This window comes from Lepisosteus platostomus, chromosome 1 (assembly GCF_059453375.1).
Source record: "Lepisosteus platostomus isolate fLepPlt1 chromosome 1, fLepPlt1.hap1, whole genome shotgun sequence".
Taxonomy (NCBI): Eukaryota; Metazoa; Chordata; class Actinopteri; order Semionotiformes; family Lepisosteidae; genus Lepisosteus; species Lepisosteus platostomus.
This window is the reverse complement of record NC_142611.1, coordinates 52,637,591-52,661,864: the sequence shown is the minus strand read 5'-3', so window position 1 is coordinate 52,661,864 and position 24,274 is coordinate 52,637,591. Positions and strand designations below refer to the sequence as shown.

General features: G+C 36.7%; 1 protein-coding gene across 3 annotated transcripts in view; it reads left to right on the top strand.

The window, feature by feature from the left end:
• Positions 1 to 24,274, top strand: part of mllt3 (MLLT3 super elongation complex subunit) — a 126,525-nt gene that overhangs the window by 55,498 nt on the left and 46,753 nt on the right. For all 3 annotated transcript variants that reach the window (XM_088632071.1, XM_088632051.1, XM_088632061.1), the window contains 2 exons: positions 4,069 to 4,151; positions 9,161 to 9,304. In XM_088632071.1, coding sequence (XP_088488197.1) covers positions 4,069 to 4,151; positions 9,161 to 9,304 — 227 coding nt within the window. The remainder of the gene's footprint in view (positions 1 to 4,068; positions 4,152 to 9,160; positions 9,305 to 24,274) is intronic.

The window sequence follows — 24,274 nt, the reverse complement described above, 5'->3', positions numbered from 1 at the left end:
AGATTGGGCTGCAGTTATATTACAATAGAGCCATTTGTTTCCAGGGGTACCCATTACCTTTTGATAATGTTAGTGTATGTAGTGATGAAACATAGTGTTTACTTGACAAGTAATGGTAGTGGTTTTAGGTAAAATGGTCTAGAAAATCTGACCTTTTGATAAATGTACAGTATGTAAAGTGGTTTATAGAGGTTGGTATTTTTTTTAATAGATACATTTTTATAAGTAAATGATTAGGATATGAACCTTGTAAAAATTAAGATATCTTTTACATGTCGAAGTGTACAAATCATAAAGCATCATGGATATTTTTAACTTCTTCGTAAACATTTGTCTGGACACTTTGTTGCTACACATCTGTTGATAGGACTGAAATGGGACTTAAATTCTGCATATAGTATTTAATTTTGTGACATTTTCTTTGCAATTAAAGGTGAACATATACTCAGTGTGAATGTAGTTCCCTTCTGTGAGAAGTTCTTCATAATGCAATATTTAAATTGACCGTAACAAATTATTTCTGATGGGGGGGGAAGGCAGATACATACTGTAGTAAATGCCATCTCAGTTTTGTCTGTGGAGCAAGTGCTTTCTGACAGCTCAGTTAAAGCATAGATGTCTCGGTCTTCGTTACAGTTTGCTGTAATCATTAGCCAAGTTCCTGTTATGGGCTAATTGCTATATTGTCTATCTCGGTTTCTTAAAGGATGTACACTGACCTGTTCAACTTATGCTGATCTACCATGGTTAAAACAATAAATTATTGTAAAATTATTTTTCTTGTTCTTTTTTTAACCCCAAAGGGTAATTTTATTAAACCTGATATATCCTTTATTATAAGAAGTCATGAATGATATAGGTCAAAGTAGTTCAGGTGGGTAGTTGCGTCGGCATATGTAGGCTGCAAAGGAACAAGTTAAAGGCTTATTTCGTGCTGAAAAGAGAAGAACAAAAACAACGTTTCGGCTGTGGAGCCTTCTTCGGGTGTGAGGGGTATACTCGTATAATGATATAGGTATACTCTCAGGGAAAAATGGACACAACATTCTAAAAGTGTTTTTGAAATATGTTTCACCAATGGTGATAAATCAGTCACTCTATGGAATTTTGAGAGGGCTGCTCCTCAAACATTTTCTGCTTTACTGCATTTTGTCTTGCAAAAAGTAGTCTAAAGCAGTTTTTTAAATGAAACCTTCTTAGTTCCATATGGCTAAATCTGACCTGCAATTGCACAATTAATCATGACCCAAAATATTTATACAACATTATCAGTATGAGCCACTGTTACCCTGGCAACAAGATAGATTGCTGGCTAGCCAGTGCGGATGTCAGTCAATTAATTTAAACAGAGGATAAAACACTGGTTAAAAAATGAAGATTGTTTAGTAGATTGGTATGGATTACCGTGATGTTTTATTGCGGAGGACATTAAGAGTTATTGTTACTGTCAGTGTGAAGAAGTAAAGGCCTATTCATTGTTCATTGTATTTTGAGAACTCATTTTCCCAATCAGATTTAACGCCTGAAACTGACCAATAGAGCATATTTGTTTAATGACCGTTCTCTTGACATTCAAATACCAAATTGTCAGGATCAATTAAGCACTCTTAAAGGGAGAATGAAGCTCATCTTAAAGACAGCAGGCTGACTAAGCATTTGAATTCCTGGAAACCTGCCACTTTCTCCTGAACACATCGCTTTTAGGGCCAAAAACTCCAACTCTTTGCAAGTGTTGGCTAATAAACAGCTTATGTTGTGCTATGGCATTGGCACTAGTTTTTAAGAGGTCAATTTAATGCTTTGTAAAACCTTCATTCTACTTGACTAGTAGGAATATCATTTTGTTTTTGGTCTTGCTGGGATAATAAAATACTATGTTTTAATGGAATTATAGCTTGCACCTTCTTAATATCAAAATAAGTGACTTGTGGAGGCATGCACTAGAGAAATGCATGCTCCTGCACAGGGTAAAAAATGGGACTGAAGTTCTTGATTTCCATTATTGTACATTATGTGCTTAAAAGATGTGGCACTGTTTACATTAATCTTGGCCATTACACAAATCTGGAGAAATGTGAGGCTTGACAGTGATGTTATGTCATGCTGAACTGAAAGATCTGATCTTTTTGTGTGAGCTTGTTGGGTTACTTAAATGGCTTCTTTAAATTCCTTTCCATTTTTTGCATGTGCTGTAATACTATGGAAAACTTTGATCTTTAATAAAATATATGGTGACCAGATTGAGCAGTTTGTCATAGACTATCCTACAAAATCAAATTATTCAGCTGGTGAGAGTCTTGACAGGAAGGTGCATAGTTTATGCATATTCAAATGAACAGTAAAGCACAGTGTGATGATTACATCCTGCCCAAGTTGAAATTTTAAAAGAAAAAAAACGTACCTTGGCTATAAATAATTTTCCTGTATCTTTTTTACCCTTTTATGTTTTCTTCTGTGTTTGTATTTTATAAGCCAACCCAGTTTAGGTGTATTCAACTGTGTACTGAATGAGGTGACATGTAACAAGTTACTGCTTTGTGTAAAAAAAAAAAGTGAGAATTGTTAACAATTGGTGAAGCAGTGGCATCTGCGAGAAATGTCCCACAAGTCAACAGGTGCTTGGGATGCCAAAGGTTGCTTGCTCGGTCCTGCTTGAGTAATCCCGAAGCTTTGTCAGTTGTGTAGTACTGCTTGGGGAATCCTGCTCACTGTGGGATCCCCCAAGGTCAAACTAATTTTGACCTTGAGATAATTGAGACCATTTTGAGAAGTGCTTTTTGAGATAATTGATACCAACAAGTCAAAATGACCTCATTTTCATTACCAATTTTAAAATATCAAAATGATCCTTCTTTATCTGTGATGAGGATAAGGTTGTCTCGCATTAGAGCACCTTCGTCTCCTCACTAGTTGGTCATTCAGGAACTTGAAATCAGATTAATCATTTCCCCCAAGGATAAACATTTTTTTTAAATCTTCACTGACATCAAAAGTGCTGAGGTCAACGAGGAATTGAGGTCATGTGGAATGACCCTTGACCTTTTTAGAAGTCCAGCTCTTAAATGAATTAAGGATTGGTTTTTACAAGTCTCGTGATCTTGTACTTTTCTAGTTTCTGGTTCAGACAAAGCTTGAGTCTGCCTGTTGTATGATTACTTAATAATTTAGCAAATTAGAGAGAATTAATTTGAGAATTTACAGATACATAATGCTGCTTTAGTTATTAAAATGCAAATGAATGCCTCTGGAACAATTTATTTTATCTATATATATATAAAGACTGTATACTCTTTTGAGCATCTGTGAACAATGCAGTGTTTTTGATTAATAAGATCCCTGGAGTTTTTTCTACCTTTTTAGAGATTGTTGACACTGAGACATTCCTTAGTCAACATCAAATGAATGGCTCGTATGTGTCGACTGCCAATTCAGACTAAAGAAGTTTCTATATATATTCACATATATTAATTAGTTATTTTGTTGTATTTCCTATTAAGGTTAGCCCTACATATTGCTACTGAAGTATCAGTGTATTATAAGTGATACCAGTACCCTGTTACTCTGATATATTATTCAGTTGTTTAAGCATTGCTGAAAGTTTTTTTTTTAATGCAATCACAACATTCAGTAATCTCTTGCATCATCATGGTTACTGACAGAATTCTCTGTACTCTGCAGATCTATAGTATTTGACCTCCACGATTTTGGAGCTGGTTACAAAAGCGGTTTTATTGGGAATATGCTTAAATGTGCTGAGAACTGTAGGTGAATGTGCCCGCTTATCCAATAGTTTTCTCTCTTCATTTCATCATTGTTTATTTGAAAAAGACCTAACATTTCCACAGACACAGACTTCTTTAGCAGATGACTACATTTGATAAACTGTGAAATTATTGTATCTTTATTTTTACATCCATGTTCCCAGGGGTGCAAAATGTAGGTTGGGCAGTGTGCACCTAATGGAGTCAGATGGGATCGGTGGTAATATTAATCATTTGTCTTTGAAGGTAAGTGTAGATTAGAGATCAATACTCAACATTTTTCTTTCCTTCCCCTTTTTTGTTGCAGTGTGCAAGGACCCACCGTATAAAGTGGAAGAGTCTGGGTACGCCGGTTTTATCTTGCCCATTGAAGTATACTTCAAAAACAAGGTACTCTACTTAACAGCATTTCAGTAAAAAACAATTGCTGGTGAATTTCCATTTTGCTAGTTTCAGGAGCTTCTGGAAGATGTGGTTATTTTATTTTTTTTCTTTTGGTATAAAACTGTATTTATGATGAATTTCAATATTTCTGCCTTACCAACTTGTGTTTGTATGTGTATGCTTGCATTCTTAAAATAAGCTGGGTAGATATGATAAAAGGAAAGTGAATAACTTAGGTAGAACAAGCCTGCTGGAAGTGAAGCACATGTGGTTATGCACTCTCCTGTCATCTGAGATATACTGGAGGTGTTTGTTTTGTGATGTTTAAAACAGACAACTTCCTAGTCTACTGCAGTATCACATTGGTCAGAAGCTCTGACTAATCAAATTCTAGGACGCCTACATAGAGGCTCCTCAATTTTCTGAGTTGCAAGACTTTATTGTGGTTGGGAGGACTATTAATGCTTTGAGAAGTCGCAAAGAAATCAGCTGGGCCCACATACAGTATGACTTGCCATGAGGTGGATGATTGAAAGGCCCGACACCCGATGAGGCCAATTTCATGATGCTTCTTTGCAGTCATGTTCAGAGTAATACAGAGCTAGATTGCTTCTTGGATAGTGGAAAGTGGCGCCAGTATCTTTCTGAAGAGGAAATGACAGTGTCAATTACAAGCTGCACCTTCACATCTCTGCTTGAGCTCAGTAGGTTACCAGCACATTTGCTTGAAAAAGAGAATTAAAAAAGCTCATGTGCTTTCTTAAAGACCTAAGGAATCAAAGTTTAAAATCCTTTGTGTTTCAGTGACGGACGTTATTGATCATCAGATTTGTGCTCTTGCCGTACTACAACCTGATGTTCTAGTTTGGGCATGGGCTGTCACTCTATTATTATGACTGAGATGATCAAATCACGTTTTTGGACCAATTGCTGCAGCAATCCTGCTGATTTAAAAGGCTTTACTGACTTTTTAACATGCCATATTGAAACTGGTTTCTGTGCCTGATACTGCACTGGTGAGTCGATTTTACATGATTAAAGTGAGTAAAATAACCCAATGGTTCCCAAATGGTTCCCAAATGGTTCCACCCACATGGGCAACCATTTCAGTTATACACCTTCCTACATGCATCATTTACAGTGCCAAGGAAAATTATTCAGACAGTTTACCCCTTTTCTTTAACGCTTGCACTCATAATGCTTTGAAAGTATTTTTATACTGGTTATAAACACAGCATGCAGCACACATTTAAAGCAACACAAGGAAAAGTAAATCATATTTTCTACTTTTCTTTCATAATTAAATTTTTTTGCTGTTGCAAATAAACTCAATCATTAAATCAAATCATTATTAAAAAGAAGACACTCAGATACTGTGTAAATCAGGCTCGTCCTCCAAACTAAATAGCTGGATGGTTTAAAATTTGTATACTTTTGAATTGATAGTACTGAGTGTAAATATGAACAGCTTATAAACGGTAAAATCACAATTGTACTTTTACTCAATGAAAATATATTTTATTCAATATTTGAACAGGCTTAAGTGATAGATAAAGCAGATTTAAGAGGAAGCAGTAATGGAACAATAAGCTTTTGATAATTCTGGAATATAAACATTTTGAATCTTAAGATTTTTAAAACTGACTTTGTTCTGCTAACATTATGCAGTTTACATATCTGAGTCATATCTAGTTAGAATCACATTTTTAAGCCGAATACCCATGTTTATTTTAGTTTCTTACAGAAGCTGGACTTTCTGAACTGATGAAAGAAATATGACAAATTTACCAGTCTACCAAAATTATCAAAGTACAGCATTCACACAAACGGGAAAATACTATGATGCCGTGTGTGAAAATTCAAAAAATGTGAATCATACCTAAGAGTTGTTTTACTCTAAAGCAAGGGCTCTTTTTTCTGTGATAAAATACAGAATTTGTAAATCAAGATGTTCAGTCCTGCAATTAGCAGGCTGTTATTAATTTGTCTGCTCTATTCAGAAATTGCTTATAGTGTACCCATTTATACAACTGGACATTTTCCTGGAGCAATTTTGAGTCCAGCCATGTATCTGGAATTTGAAATTATACTCTTAACAGTTCTTAGACTACAGCAAGTAAGTACTAATTTACATTGCTGCCTCATGGTAATTAACCCAGAATATAGTAATGCAGTTAATCCAAGGCAAATGGAATTGCAAAGCCAAATTAACTTTTCAGTCAGTCGCTGCATTACAAATAACTCATGTTTACACAACCCTGCTTGTTGTTAAACACTCGGCTTACAATCCTGCAACTTCCAGTCATTCAGTTAAAGGATTCTTTCTATTAACTTGACTGTTTTTATTAAACAAATTTTATTTTTCATCTTTTGAAATAACATTTTGAACAATCTTCCCAAATGGTTGTGGGGGTCCAGAAGAAGCTACTCAGCTGTGTGGTTGAAGCCGATACTCTGGCTTTTTTTAAAGAAATGACCAGATAAGATCCTTGGATCAATTAACTGCAAAAGGAGCTAGATGGCCTAAATGGTCTCCTCTTGTTTGTAACCTTTTTAATGTAAGTGGAGAAGCGGTGTGGAGAAGCCGATCCTAAGTTATTTGGGCTCAAATGTGAGACATAATTGGAACGAATTAGTTTCAGCCTTCTAAATTTCTAATGCCATTGTGAAGGTAGGCAGGTGCAAGATTGAGGTGTAGTCATGGGATGTTTCCATCCTGCTTTAATTGGGACTTCAGAAAACACGACTACCTGCAGATGAGTTATTCTCACTAGCAGCTGTAGTGTTTTTCTTGGTTTTATCCTTGAGATCTACCGCTGCCGGAACAACTTTGTCAGTAGTGGCTAATGTGGGACATTTGTTTTGCTTGATACAGGACTGATTTTGTAATGTGGTGAACGATGATATTCGTATTCGACTTTGTCACAGGAGCTTGTTAAGTTGCAGCACTGCTGTGTAGACGATTGATTAATTAGCTGTTTTAAGCATGCAAAGTTTTTATTTTTATTTGCAAAAGTGAAGAAACTGTTGTCCTCCTACACTAAAATCCCCAATATAATAGGGTTTATATTTTATGCTGTATCACATTTTTAAGTGCTGTTTTTTTCTTTGAGTTGCTGAACAACATTTGGTCCTGAGTTGGATTCCAGTCTAGTGGCTCCATCTATTTAGAGATGCACATTTCTCCTCCTGTATGTGTGGATTTTTGCCAGGGCTCCCTTTTCTTCCCACCTTCCAAAGACATGAGAGGTGGGTTAATAGGTGGTTTTAAATTGTCCATGTGTGTGTGGCCTCTGATGGATTCACATTCTATTAAGGCTGTAGTCTTGCTTTGTGCCCTGTTCTTCCCAGCTAGATTTTGGGTTGTTGTGATCCTTACCAGGACTAAGTGGCATCCTGATGATGAATGTATTTTTCCTCTTTGCATCCTCTTGTTAATCAAGGGTTGTATATTTCGGTAACTGCCTTAACTACATGCATGACTCTTAGAGTGCTAGTTGAGTGCTTAGTTTTCTTCATCTTCAAAAGTGCATGGTACTGATAAAATGTTCTAGCATAAAACAACTCTGAAAGAAAATCCATTAGCTGGCTGAAACGTGGAAGAAAAGGGCATCCTGGTTATCATTTCGGTGTTGACATTGAGAGTAAGTGAAGTGAATGTTATCTCTCTGGATTAATTTTTACTTTTTTTCAAAGCAAAATGTTGCTTTGGCCTTATGTTCACTTTTTCAGCATTTGTGACTGACAGTGTGTGGACACCTGCACTTGCGTGGATAGGTAGATTTATAAGGCTTGTGGAGAACGGAGCTTATTTTATTGTTCCTGGTCAGGTATTTTTATATAAAAGTCATTAAAATTATCTGGTGGAGAGTATACTAGAGAAAATAACCCAATGACTCCCTCATGTCAGTTATAAGTAAAAAATGCTGATATTACAACATCTCTGTTAGCACCATGTTATAATGAGCTATTTGAGTGCAGTGTCTTGGAGCTCTCCAATTCTCAAGACTCCACAACTGACTGTGTAAGAGATGTGGATATATGTATACAAAAACATTTAATACATTTTTTTTCCAAAGAAGAACCTTTAGATTTAAAAGAAAGATGACTATTCTAGCCCCATGTTTAGCACCTAACTGTGCTCTGAATAGGCTCTGGTGAGCGGGTGTCTCAAGCTGAGGACCTGTTATTTTCCATACACAGGAGTTTTAACACAAATGGATATACTTTGAAAGGGGATGCATAACTATATAAGGGGATACCTATAGAAGTAAACAGGAAACCTCTAAAGACATGAAATATTCTTCTGCCAAGTAATATTCCATCTTGAGAGACCAACAGGCCATTCAGGCGTACCATGGATAACTGGCAGGAAGTAGGATGTGCAACCTGTATGCCACGAGTTGGCAGCAACTGCAGCAGAAAATGTCCACAAGCAACTTGAGGTGCATCTCTGCAGTACCTGTACAGTAGAGGATGAACCTGCGGAGAAGTGGAACAGAGTGTAATTGTGGCTACTGGAACGTTTTGGCTATCAATCTGCCAAACAACTTTCTTGCAGTACTTTCATCATTTCATTTATTTGCACAACTATGATTTTGAGTGGGTCATCCCTCCAGAAGAAGACTGTTTTGGAATGTGGTAGGCTTGACACGTTTTTTCAAATTAAGAAAGTTCAGTTGGTTGTCCTTGACATATGAGCGCTGTGGACGTGTGGCAGATTCTGTCTTTAGTGGGGCTGCAGTCAGCTCCACTGGATAGTTGATCTTCATCTCACCAAACATCATTAGTTAGCTTTCAACTTGGCTTTCTGTTTGTGTTGTCCGCATGAGTAAAATATATCTGGAGGATATATAATACGACAATGTTTTCATTTTTTGCCAGGAATCAACTTGTATCTGGTTCATTTTCTATTGTTTTTCTTTGGGTGTGGAAGGGGGATTATTATTTTTATTTTTTGGCCATATTCCTCACTGTTGTACACGTATGCATTTTCCTGCGCTTCTTTTGAACAGGAAGAGCCCAAGAAAGTCCGTTTTGACTACGACTTATTTTTGCACCTCGAGGGTCACCCCCCGGTGAACCACCTCCGCTGTGAAAAGCTCACCTTCAACAACCCCACTGAGGAGTTCCGGAGAAAGCTGCTGAAGGCAGGAGGGGTGAGTCCATTCAGATGTGCTAGAACTGGTTGTCATTCTGGTACACAGTCTGCCTGTGAGTGTAAGGCCCTGATTCCTAACATAAGAGTTTGGGAGTCTTCCACCTGAAGGAACACCCTGTGAGCAAAGCATATACAGATGCAGCCATTCAAAATGTGCAGTAAAATCCTGTGGATTTACTGTGGTTATTCTGGAAAAGCTCCTTCTGACTATATTAAGTTTATATACTTCATAAAAGGTTATGATGTTTTAACCTTTTCTATTAATACTTGTACTCGTTATCGCAGTAAAAAAAGCATTCTTTTCAAATTTGATAAATAGGAATATTACAGATGCAGCCATTCAAAATGCGCGGTAAAAACCCGCGGTACGGTAACCTACCCACAAGCCACCGCGGGGCACCGGAGGGTACCGCAGGGCTAGTGATTGGCTGGCCAAAATGACCGACAGGGGCACTCGTGGTGCATTGGTTGGTAGTGCAAAGATTTAATCATTTAATGTCTTTACTGTGCACATTTTAATCCGCTTAGTTTTGAATATTTATATGGATTTTACCACTAAAGGGAAATTTTAGTAGCTGAGCATAAAAAGAAGAGGAGCATAACGCATCTGAAGGTCATAAACGATATTAATTTAGGAACATAAACATTACTGTATGTATGTAAACTGTACTGTGTATGGCTGGTCTTGGTAGTTTAAAGAAAAAATACACACCAGTCTTCCATTTCTCCCTAAACATTTTAAGCATGAAAGTTTTATGAAACGGTACCCAAATATGCGATTGCTGTATAGAATGAATTTTAATTTAAAAAAAATTATTTAACACGAACATTAAGCTGTTTACATCTTCCGCCTGAGAACAGTCACCCGTTGCTACCCAACGCAGAATGGTGATTGGCTGACACCATCTGACACCCCTCTGATTGGAGAAAAAAGACGTGCTGGTTTGCTATACCAGGAAGAGGATTTCTTTCTATTCAAAACGTGTATTTTAAAAGTTTAAGAAGTAAAAACCTTACAGCGTACACAGATTTCTAAACTGATCAGGATCGTTATCTTTGTCTTATGCATAATAATGTTCACCGCTCTGTCCAGCAAATTAATAATAAACTTTATTTTATATAGCTTTTTAAACGAATAAATAATTAGATTGCTCATAAACCTAATCACTTGCTTTTTCTTTTTATTTAGGCTCAGATTTCAACTATAGATCGTATTATTAATAACCATAATAACAACCAACCAACAAAAACAACCATATAAACATAATACCAACCAAAAACATAGATAACAACCACAATACAAAATCAAATAATCAAACCATTTTACACTCGCAAAGTCCTCCAATTATCATAATCCCGCCCCTTATGCAAAACCAAACCTTCCTCCCATCCCAATTTATCCTGTTTATCATAAACAAAATCCACCTCAATTTTCAACATAAAGCATTACACAAAATCAATACCTCAACACTCCATACTCAACAACGATAATTCACAAACAGCCAGAACATGTAACTACACATTCCCAAACATACCTAATTTCCATAACATCCCTCCCCTGTTCTCTCTCTCCCCTGGCGGTTGTAATTGTTTTTATTTTCAAATAAATTTTAGCAAAGTCATGTATTTTAAAAATCTTAAGATTTTTCTATTTATGTCTTTATTTAGTGGTTTCATTAGTGACAAAGGCTAAACTTTCTTGGAAAAATGTCTTTTATGTAAACCATGTTTGCTATTAATTCATTCAGGGCTAAAATATGTTCATTGTCTTCTAATGAAAGAAGGGTTCCTTTCGCCGTAGTCGGGAGCCTAGCCTTTAACTAGTAAGTACTGTATTTACTGGGTTTTTGAGGGGGGGGGGGGTGTCTTTCGCTGGAAATCTCGCCTCCTACTTTGAAAATACCCGTGAAACCAGTTCAATTCGTCACAGCCAGCACTCCTGCAGAGAGTTGGGTTGTACTTGCAGTGTACACAGTACACGCGTTATGCTCTTCGTTGATGTCTGTGAAGTTTTATTTAATCTCTGAGCCATACTGATTCTTCTGGAAGCCAGTTTCCGCCAGGGAGTAAAAAAAAAAACACACTATGGTATTCTCTCCAATGCAGTGCAGTTAAAAACATACCTCTGATTCTGCTCCTAAATGAATATCGTTTATGACCATCAGAAGCTTTATGCTCCTTTTCTTTTTTCCAGTGGATTGAACAGGGAGAGGCATTTCATGATGTACTTTTCACTGATGAAACAACAGTGGCTCTGGAACAGTTTTCAACCAAGTCGTTTTATAAAAAGGGGAGATATGTACACGTTACTGAAGCTAAAAGTTTAGCCTTTGTCACTGATGTAAACACTAATTAAAGACATATAGAAATCCCTACGTTACAGACTGTATATGGCTGGTATTGGTAGTTTAAAGAAAGACTTTTCCTGTCCGTGGGGGGTGGACCGTCTTTCATTAGAAGGTTAGTCTGTTCTACTCTGAGAATGTAGAGGGGGTGGAAAGTGCCCACGGTCATTTAATTAGTATTAAAATCTTAGTTATCTTTCTAGTTCACAGGTTTCCATGCATAATTTAATTTTGAAAGCCACTGAGACATCAGGTACTACTGTTGTATTTATGAAAAAGAAACAAAACAAAAAACATACTAACAACTGTGCCATCCTACTCCTTAGTTAATACATTTTATTATTCATAAACAGTTAACATTGTTAGCAAAATATTTTGAATTATATTTAACCCTATTTTTTCTTTAGTTTTGTATTTAACTTATTATATGATAGTCAGACTTAATGTATATTTGAACAATGAAAATATATTTTTACAAGATTTTACATTAAGCACTTAAAATTAATATGGTTAATAATAGTAAACTGTAACATGCTGTAACAAGATCGGTTAAACTGCGAAGAAAATCCTTTCAGAGAAAATGTTTCAGGTGTGAAGAACAAACTTGTTCCCACACACCCTGCCCCCACTACCATTAGAATATACACAAACATTTTAGCGTTTCATTCTGAGCAGAAGACCCTCACACCTGAAGAGTGCTGGCTGTGACGAATTAAACCCGTTTTACAGGTTTCAATCACAGACCATGTGACATGGGACATGAGTAAAGTAACACACAGCGCCACTGGATTTGATAATACTGTACCTAACCAAAATCCGCAATATGGAAACAGAACCTGTGTAATTGTTGATAGATGATGTACTCGTAACATTTTTTCAAGACGAACTACAACATTTAAAAAATGACTTGTATGTACTTGATATCTCTAATCAATCCACGGGTTCCAGCACAAAACGAAACTAAAACGCATACCGTTTCGCGCTTCTTATTAGTTGCTCAAAAGTAATTTGACCGTATGAAATGCATAATATAAACCTAGAAACATATACGTGAGCAGTATTTAAGCACTGTAGTATCGGTGTTAAGACATACCTCTCAAATACTGTAAATCAAGTTAAAAATATCTCAAGACCGATTCTGGTCGTAATGAAACCATGTTTCGTGTATGTTTTCTTTTTCATCTTGAAATAACTCATTTCTAAATACCTTTTTCACTGTTAACATCTTGTAGCAACTTTGCGACAAAATATACACTCTGACAGTTCATCCTGCTACCAACATTAAATAAAACAAATCTTAAGATTTCTATATTTATGTCTTTATTTAGTGGTTTCATTCGAAGCTTACAATGTTTAGGGAGAAATGGAATACTGGTGTGTATTTTGTTCTTTAAAGTACCGAGACCAGCCATATACTGTATGTTTATGTTAAGATTTCCCTTCAGTGGTAAAATTAGATATGAATATTCAATACTTAAACGGGCACAGTTAAGACATTAAATATACATATTGTATACAGTACAGTTTGCATACGGTAATATGTTTATGTTACGCGATTAAAAAATAAATAAAACTGAAAGGTCCAGCACCAGCTGGATTCGAACACACAACCTGCCAGTTGGTAGTCACGCACCTAGACCAGTAGGCTACAGGACAGCTCGCATAAGCAGGCAGGCGAAACAGCCCTACACAGCCCTGCCGCAGTACACGGATATAATCATACTGTTATTAAATTCTTGAGATACGCGATTCCATATTATATTCCCTTTTAATCAAATTCTAAAAGTATGCTTGTTGACTCCAGTATCACGTTAGTTAAAGACTTCGAAGCTTACAATGTTTAGGGAGAAATGGAATACTGGTGTGTATTTTTTTCTTTTCATGATAGGTGTCGCATTTTAAATCATTTTCGTAGTTAGAAATTATGAAACGCCCTGTTAAAAGCAAGGAAGTTTTTATGCCCGTTGAAGTAAAACAAAATGCCTGACAAAGTATGGCTTGGACAGATTCCAAGTGCTTGTACAAATGTGCTAAAGAAATTATACTTTGAGTATACAGCTTGTCCAAAGTCATCCATTATTAATACTATTAGTAATATCTTCAGTAAAGGCTTTGATGCATAAATATTTCTGATAAAGGTAGGTTGTGTACTTTTGTCCAACTGAGCAATCTTGCTTTCATAAAATATACCAACATTTGAATGACTGATGATTAACATGCTGTAATACACAGTTCAAAATTAAAGGCTCGAATGCTGTACATGAGAGGTTAAGCTCCCCCTGGCGGTTTTACAAGGCGACGCCGGATAGTTAGTCACGTGACACACGTGATACCGCGTGATACCCCGGTGGGCGTGTCGCGGTATGCCGCGAAATACCTCACCCATTTTGAATGGCTGCATCTGTATATGGAATCGCATATCTAAATAAATTAATGATATTTTCATATATCCACTTTCTTTCTAAACGTCTGCATCAATTTGACTCATTCACCCGTGATTACTTGGACACATTTTACCTGCCCTTTTCAGCCATAGCATAAGTTGTCAAGTGGTGTGTTGGTGTAATGGCTTTGGCGTGTGATTCGCATGCTGGAGTTCGGGGGTTCAAGCCCAGCTCCTGGCTTGAGTTTTCTTTTAAAAAATACATTTCTTTGAAAAACTAAAATAGTTAATATTATGGACGCTATATTAATTTTTTGGGTTTTTTATGTATCACAACATGTTTGAAGTTAAGTGATTTATTAACTAATGATTTCAAACTGCTTGTATTTTAAAATTGTATTTTGTTTGGGGTGATTTGTCACCATTTTCACATCCTTCAATTTGTTAAATGTCCATTTTTGAGACCAGGTGTTCCAGACCTCTGTTTAATTTCTGAAACCCCCTCTATATTTTCCTGTTACAAGAATAAACTACATATGCAAATCTTTTCACAGGCGGAAAGATGTTCTGTGCTCTTACTACAGTATACATTCTTACATTTTTAAGCATCAGGCGAAGCATTCTGAAGTCTGTCAAAATGGTGAACTGTTACCTGTTCTGGATAAAGCGGTTAGAAAATAGGTGGATTTACATTTGTAAAAAACGTTCCAATTTTAATGCGATGCGGAAGATATTAATAATAAATTACCTTGGACGGTCTATAAGCTGAGAAGTTATAGAGGAGACACGTTGAGTCTTTTCTTTCCTGCTTGGAATTAACCTTTACCCATTAGTATATTCCATTGCAGTTACTTTATGTAATGAGCTCCGTACTTCTCACAAAGGCTAGGCTAGGTGTTCCACCCCACTGTGTTTGTCATGTAGAATAGGCAGTTCTGGAGGATGGGAATGAATTTTCAGTTGCATGCTCTGAGTCATTGTTGCCCTTTAACATAAGGCAACCAGCAATCAAATGTCCTGTTTTTCTTTTACACTCGTTTTTTCATACTGTAGTTTTAAAACTTGGAAGAAAGATGTGCCACATACATACAGCGAGATGTTGGATAGTTTTAAAGCCACTACAGTATAGCTTGTGGAAAATACATTTATTTGTACTGCATCAAATTTTAACTAGTTCAGAGCGCCCAACATTAAAAATTCTGAGCATTTAGTTGTCTATTGCAACAGTATTGGCAGCAATGTGGTTAAAAGGAACATCAAAATATTTCCAAAATAATCACAAGTGAACGTGTTGAGGGATTCAATAATAGAGAAATCATAACAATAACCCCGAGTTGTTTCATGCTAATCATGCCATCTAACTGAAAGAAGGACCTTAAATCTACATGAAAAGACTATATATATATAAACGGGTTAAAAACACTTATGCACGAAAAACGGGTGTTTTTTCTTCTGCACAATCAGCTTAAAATCTTTGTCCAAGCTGTAAGTTCTTTATACTTAAACATTTTAAACACTTTAATTTTGTTAACAAAACACACATTCAGTACAGAAATAAAATCATGTGTTAAGCTGGTCAGTGGGTTGCTGAAAAAAATACCACACGGTCCACTAACTGTAAAGACCATTCAACAGCTTCTATTTTTTATTAAACGTTTAGAAAAGTTTCATCTATACAAATACCACAGTCTGTTCTTGATTGTTTTATCTGAATGTCATGCTTAGTTCAATGTTTTATTTACATCTAAATAAAGTCAGATGTTAGCATAAACTATTAGTATTCAATAATATTAAAATTCGCAATGTTATAATTTGTTGCACCTCTTCCACATCTTGTAAAAAAAAAAACAGAATTACGTACTATCCCTACGTCTGCGAAACACCTGACCATCTACTGTAAAGCTTTCAGTGCTTTGTTTGTGTATATTCCAATCGCTGCGGGGGCAGGGTGTGTGGGGAAAGGTTAGGATGCAATTGAATGGGGGCTCTGTATTCTTTACAACTGAAACATTGTTTTCTCTGACAGCGTTTTCTTCCCTCTTTAGCTGATCTTTTGCAGCCTACGCATGTTGACACAGCTCTCTACGTGAATTCTTGTTCTTGACCGAGCACGCTTTAGAACTTTACAACCATTTTTATTTTCTACAAACTGTAAATATGATGTTTACATTGGCATTTTTATTAATTTTTCACTTAAGCGTATGGAGGAGTGTCAGCTGTCAAGGAGAGCTCCAGTGATCTTGATATGCAGGTGTGAAGTAGTTAACAGCTTTAGATTTAAAAGGTTATTAATAACATCTTCCATGTCATATTGGCATTGGAATGTTCTTACAAGTGTAAAAAGAGGCAATATACAACATTTCTCCTATATAACTTTTCAGTATACAGATAAATTCTGCCAGAGCCACACATTGTCCAATAATACTCTTCTTGTGTCTAATTTCCAGGGAGTAACCCTGTTACAAAAGGGAACAGCACATCGGTCCTTGACTATGGTTAAACAGTACATACGTTGTCAGGTGGTGTTTCAGCATTCACTTTTCTGTAATCTGTACAGAACTGTGACGTTTCATCAATATTTGGTACCAATAAATATGGGGGCTTCACAAACTTCCTTCTTTGAACTCAGCTGTGCTCCAGTAAATAATGTACAGTTTATCACCTTCTGCAATGCTTCTAGTTTAGCAGAATTAGCACGATAAGCACATTGTTTAATGGGGATGACATTACCCACGTCTATATCACTGTATGACACAGGTTTGGGTCAGAGTGTCCGTTAATAAAATAGTGTCTTCCTATACATGCAACTAATGCATGATTTCTTTATCTGTTTCAGCTAAATGAGGATAATCAAATCGGTCAGAATCTTGGGAGTGCCAATTGTAAAAACCCTTCTTCCCTCCTTTGTTTAACTTAAAGAATTTCGCGAAGAAATCCTTATTCATAAAACCATCACTTGATTTATTCAGATACACAAATTCACGCCAGAGCCAACAAGCTATAATAGTGGACTATTTTTATGTATTCACTATATAAGAAACAAACCGACCGTAATACTCTGATCGCGCTTTGAACCATTGGGTGCAGAGCTTTGTCCATTACCACTACAAGAATAAAAGTTTTTTCAAAAGAAACGTGTCAAAATGTTTCCGAAATGTCCACCTGTGATATTTTAGTTACACGATTCTATATTAATATAACTATCAATTGGCATTAAATACAACTTTTTTTTTTACAGATGACATTTTGCTAAAATTTATTTAAAATAAAAACGATTACAATCTAATCTTTCCATGTGTGATGCCATTAGGAAGGACAATACGCTCCTGCTTTGTTTAACAATTTTATGAAAAATAAATGTAAATGTTGAAAAAGCTTATTAAAGTTAATTAAGGGACTTAGAAGACCAAGATAACAATTTACGTTGTTTAATTTTAAAAACTAAGTGATAAATACAGACACGATTGGTTTTTTAACTAAACCAGTTTTTTACAGCTTTTAAAGTCATGCAGTGTTAGGCAGGGACACGTCATCGTATCTTATTTTTTATTTCGTTTTTAAAAAAAATCGTTTGCTGATTGTGTTGGTAGGCTGCTTTCCGATTACTGGCAGTGGTAAAAAAAAATAACCATTCCCCCCTCCCCTGTTTAACTTAAAGATTTCCATGAAGAAATCCTTAAACTCAAAACCATCACATATAATAATTCATCCAGATACACACTCCGGAGCCAATTTTGCCAGAAACGACCTCCCAGAGCAAATCAGGCGCCTGGGCTGAGGTCTCCTTTAGCTCAGCCAGCTGGTTTCCTGTTGAATGATGCTGTCGGACTGGGTTCAATCCCAGGCGGTGCACTGTATAGTACAGTTTAATTTTTTTTTCATTCCAAGTTAAATTGTTGGCTGATTACTGGCTGCTGAACTTTGGATTAAAACAAAATATAGATTTTCTCAATTCGGATGTAAACCTGAAAGAGACGCATCATGTTCACAATAAGCTATAATAGTGGACTATATGTTTTTGGCTATATAAGGAACAAACCGAAAGTAATGCTATCAAGTGATGTTAAATCACAACAACATTTATATTTTCACAATAACAGCAAGTGGTGTTCTTACTACAGTACAGATGCAGCCATTCAAAGTGAGCGGTACAGACACGTACCGCAGGTATGATGACACGGGGTACTGCGGTGCGTGATTGGTTGACCGACAGGGGCACTCGTGGTCCGTTGGTCTGTCGTAGAAAGACTTACTGTAAACGTCTTTACTGTGCCCGTTGTAGATATTGAATTTTACCACTGAAGGGAAATCTTAGTAGCTGAGCATAAAAAGAATAGGAGCATACTGTAATGCGTGTGAAGGCCATAAACGATATTAATTTTGGAACGTAAACATACAGTATATAGCTGGTCTTGGTACTTTAAAGAAAAAAATACACACCAGTATTCCATTTCTCCCTAAACATTGTAAGCTTCGAAGTCTTTAACTAACGTGATACCGGAGTCAACAAGCATACTTTTAGAATTTGATTAAAAGGGAATATAATATGGAATCGCGTATCTAAAGAATTTAATAACGGTATGATTATATCCGTGTACTGCGGCAGGGCTGTGTAGGGCTGTTTCGCCTGCCTGATCATGCGAGCTGTCTTGTAGCCTACTGGTCTAGGTGCGTGACTACCAACTGGCAGGTTGTGTGTTCAAATCCAGCTGGTGCTGGACTTTTATTTTAACAAACATTTCTTCGAAAAAATAGGTAAGCGATATTATGGACAATCAATTGACCTTTATATTTCAAAATATCGCAACATGATCGATATTTGCGATATTTTGAACATATCTTCCCTTCTGACAGCGGTTCCTGCTTCTATTGTGTGTGTGTGTGCAACAGTAAATTTTTATAGAGAAATGGAGGCTGGACAGTATGCGTTACAATATAAACATTTATATTGATTTAAATCGTGTTCTGATTTAAATCGCAAACGCGTGTTTAATTATGTGTTTTTTAATCATAATCAGGCTAATGCATTTCTACATTTTCTGTATGAACCAGCTTAGAGGTTCATACAGAAAGACAGCCTGTGTTTAAATTGAGTGTAAGGTAATTTATGCTTCTAAAGTCATGGTCAGTATTATTGTACTGTGCTGTACTGTGTCACATTATTTTATAGCGTTTTTATTGCGTTATTAAATCCGGTGGCGCTGTGTTAGTTTCCTGACTCACATTATTTAAACTGCGACACTGATCATTCATCTCTAAATAAACTTTATTTTATATAGCGTTTTAAGCGAATAGGTAATTAGATTGCTCATAAACCTAATCACTTTTTCTACATAAACACAGCGTGATTGCTCTCTGAAAATGCTTTTCCTTTATTTTTAAAGTAGGCTCAGATTTCAACTATAGATCGTATTATTATAAACTTTCTTGGAAAAATGTATTTTATGTAAACCATGTTTGCTATTAATTCATTTAGGGCTAAAATACGTTCATTGTCTTCCAATCGAGTCGAGTTGACATTGGAAGCCTGCCACACCCGGACTGTTAAACCAACGCATTAGCACGTCAAAGCCCATTGAGCCAGTATTGGCTTTAGTATTTAGTATTTAGTATATTGTAACGCTTACGGCAGACAGGCACTGTGTAGGAGCCGACGCACCAGAGCAGCGCATCGAGGGAGCGTCTGCATTTATAACTTAGTTTTTAAAATTAGTCAAGCAATACGAAGCATCTCCTTTTACTTAGTGCCTGAGCATACTGCAACGCGTGTGAAGCCCATAAACGATATTAATTTTGGAACTTAAACATACAGTATATGGCTGGTCTCGGTACTTTAAAGAAAACATACACACCAGTATTCCATTTCTCCCTAAACATTTTAAGCATCGAAGTCTTTAACTAACGCGATACCGGAGTCAACAAGCATACTTTTAGAATTTGATTAAAAGGGAATATAATGTGGACTCACGTATCTCAAGAATTTAAAGACCAGACAATCGCAAACTCGTTTTCAATAAAATTATTTTATTCATTCAGCAGTTTGTGAGAGGGACATCCAGCAGGGAGAGACACACACACCGGTTTTCATTGACAAAATTGTTTTTTTTCAATTCCTCTTGTCTAACAGGAATGTTTTGTTTGTGGACAGACTGTTAGACAAGAGGAAAAGACCGCCTCCTCCTACGAAGCATTTCGTTGATCCGATCACGAATTCTTTTCCAGTCGTACGCAGCACGGGTTGAGAATCTCCGATTCACCATCGTACTAATGGTTTCCCGGAGATTGCAAGGCAAGGCACTTTTGCCTCTGGACCCATCGAAATTTACAGACGTGGTCCACCCCCAGTAAATTTCAAAAGTCACAAGATTTCGAAACACGAGGGCGGCGTAGCGGTCGGCTCTTGCTTTCCCGTCTATGCCGATGCACTGCAAGTACAACCCCCCCTCCATCTCCTGGGTGATGGGTAGCAGTTGGACATCTGGGAGAATTATTCGTCCCACTGGCATCTGTGAATTCCGCTGTGCTTCCTGGGGGGAGATAGCCGGCGGGGACAGCATCAACAGATTCCTGCGCGGTGGTGAACTGAGAGGCCGGGATGGAGTGTCCTGAGGCGGTGTGTGCTCTGCGGGGGGCAGAGCTTCCGCAAGGCATTGCAGCCTGCGTTGCGGGGAGAGGCACTTTTCGGGAGACAGCTGCTCAACTGTTTGACTGCTGGAACTCTAGCCTCCCAATCCTCCCCAGTAATGGATCGTAATGCTCCCGCTGCTGCCGAAATGTCTCCATACAGGTGCTGCTTCTACAGGTTGGCACCCTGGCCAGTGGCCGAGAGCAGAGACCCACGGCCTGTGGCAAAATAACATAATTCATGTAAGAAATAGTCACACAGTAGTATTCATCAGTCGCGGAACAGAAGTCAAAATAAACTTTTCTTTTTTTCCGTCTTACCGCTTTCTTTTTTACTGTCCTGGTAGTAGATCGTTTCGCCCGTGCGGTGTTTTCTTGAAGAACAGGCTACGAAGAAATAATTATAATTGAATTTAAAATTCAAAACGGCAATAATACCTTGTAATATGCGCTGTAATCGCGTATTTCAGATGAAGTCTGCTGTATTTGCTTACCCTTCGCTCTTTGGAAGCTGGGGCGGCAGAAGCACCCCGTCTCTTCCCGTAAAACGCCTTGGTCTCCATACTGTACTATGGTCGCTGTAGTGCAGGTTCGCAGTTTTTTTTTTTGTGATGGGAGCTCACCCAATCCCTTGGTGTCTTTTATGCGTCACACATACTGTATTTCAGCGCCATATATTTCATGGATATTATGGAATATAATGGATGGATATCTTAGTTATCTTTCTAGTTCACAGGTTTGCATGCATAATTTAATTTTGAAAGCCACTGAGACATCAGGTACTACTGTTGTATTTATGAAAAAGAAACAAAACAAAAAACATACTAACAACTGTGCCATCCTACTCCTTAGTTAATACATTTTATTATTCATAAACCGTTAACATTGTTAGCAAAATATTTTGAATTATATTTAACCCTATTTTTTCTTTAGTTTTGTATTTAACTAATTATATGATAGTCAGACTTAATGTATATTTGAACAATGAAAATATATTTTTACAAGATTTTACATTAAGCACTTAAAATTAATATGGTTAATAATAGTAAACTGTAACATGCTGTAACAAGATCGGTTAAACTGCGAAGAAAATGCTTTCAGAGAAAATGTTTCAGGTGTGAAGAACATAGATCTCCAATGCAATTTCAACCAAACCTGTTCCCACACACCCCGCCCCCACTACCATTAGAATATACACAAACATTTTAGCGTTTCATTCTGAGCAGAAGACCCTCACACCTGAAGAGTGCTGGCTGTGACGAATTAAACCGGTTTTACAGGTTTCAATCACAGACCATGTGACATGGGACTCAGTAAACTACAGTAACACCGTATTTGATAACGCTATAAAAACGCTATAAAATAATGTGACTTGGCACAGAACAAGTTTACAGCACAGTACAAAAATAAATGCTGACCATGACTTTAGAAGCATAAATTGCCTTACACTCAATTTAAACACAAGCTGTCTTTAGCCCTCTAAGCTGGTTCATACAGAAATGTAGAGATCCAGGCTCAAAACACACAGCTTCATTAGCGAATACATATGCAGGACAACTAGAGAAGACGTTTTACAGTGGATGGATTTTTAGAAACATCCCATCAGACATCCCATCATATTCACAACGTGAAATCTAGAAAATAATATTACGTAACCAAAATCCGCAATATGGAAACAGAACCTGTGTAATTGTTGATAGATGATGTACTCGTAACATTTTTTCAAGACGAACTACAACATTTAAAAAATGACTTGTATGTACTTGATATCTCTAATCAATCCACGGGTCCCAGCACAAAACAAAAGTAAAACGCATACCGTTTCGCACTTCTTATTAGTTGCTCAAAAGTAATTTGACCGTATGAAATGCATAATATAAACCTAGAAACATATACGTGAGCAGTACTTAAGCACTGTAGTATCGGTGTTAAGACATACCTCTCAAATACTGTAAATCAAGTTAAAAATATCTCAAGACCGATTCTGGTCGTAATGAAACCATGCAAGGGAGTTTTTATGTCCGTTGCAGTTCTTTTGCAACATGAATATAATTATATCGTTATTAATTTCTTGAGATACGCGATTCCATATTATATTCCCTTTTAATCAAATTTTAAAAGTATGCTTGTTGACTCCGGTATCACGTTAGTTAAAGACTTCGAAGCTTACAATGTTTAGGGAGAAATGGAATACCGGTGTGTATTTTTTTTCTTTAAAGTACCGAGACCAGCCATATACTGTATGTTTATGTTAAGATTTCCCTTCAGTGGTAAAATTAGATATGAATATTCAATACTTAAACGGGCACAGTTAAGACATTAAATATACATATACATACTGTATACAGTACAGTTTGCATACGTTAATATGTTTATGTTACGCGATTAAAAAATAAATAAATAAAAATGAAAAGTCCAGCACCAGCTGGATTCGAACACACAACCTGCCAGCTGGTAGTCACGCACCTAGACCAGTAGGCTACAAGACAGCTCGCATGATCAGGCAGGCGAAACAGCCCTACACAGCCCTGCCGCAGTACACGGATATAATCATACCGTTATTAAATTCTTTAGATACGCGATTCCATATTATATTCCCTTTTAATCAAATTCTAAAAGTATGCTTGTTGACTCCGGTATCACGTTAGTTAAAGACTTCGAAGCTTACAATGTTTAGGGAGAAATGGAATACCGGTGTGTATTTTTCCTTGTGATATTTTAAGCTCTAGTTGAATGATAGGTGTCGCATTTTAAATCATTTTCGTAGCTAGAAATTATGAAACGCCCTGTTAAAAGCAAGGAAGTTTTTATGCCCGTTGAAGTAAAACAAAATGCCTGACAAAGTATGGCTTGGACAGATTCCAAGTGCTTGTACAAATGTGCTAAAGAAATTATACTTTGAGTATACAGCTTGTCCAAAGTCATCCATTATTAATACTATTAGTAATATCTTCAGTAAAGGCTTTGATGCATAAATATTTCTGATAAAGGTAGGTTGTGTACTTTTGTCCAACTGAGCAATCTTGCTTTCATAAAATATACCAACATTTTAATGACTGATGATTAACATGCTGTAATACACAGTTCAAAATTAAAGGCTCAAATGCTGTACATGAGAGGTTAAGCTCCCCCTGGCGGTTTTACAAGGCGACGCCGGATAGTTAGTCACGTGACACACGTGAAATGCGTGATACCGCGTGATACCGCGACACGCCCACCGGGGTATGCCGCGAAATACCTCACCCATTTTGAATGGCTGCATCTGTATGTATTCTTAGAAAAGGATAAAACATCATAACTTTTTTAATTTTATAAAGTGTAATTAACTTTTAATTATTAAAAGCTTAATAATGTTAGAACAAGCACGTTAAAACCATAACCCACTGTAAATTGATAAGTTAAAGACTTTGATGCATAAAATATTGATGCATAATTAAATCATTTATGAATAAGGTGGAAGGTTTTCTTTTGTCGAACTGAGCAATCTGGCTTTTATAAAATATACAGACTTTTTAATGTTTAATGTTTAAAATGATTAAAAGTCTAAACAATATACAACTTAAATTGTCGCTCAGCAATTACCGGGATTTGAAACCGGGCGTTTTCTGGCGACAGC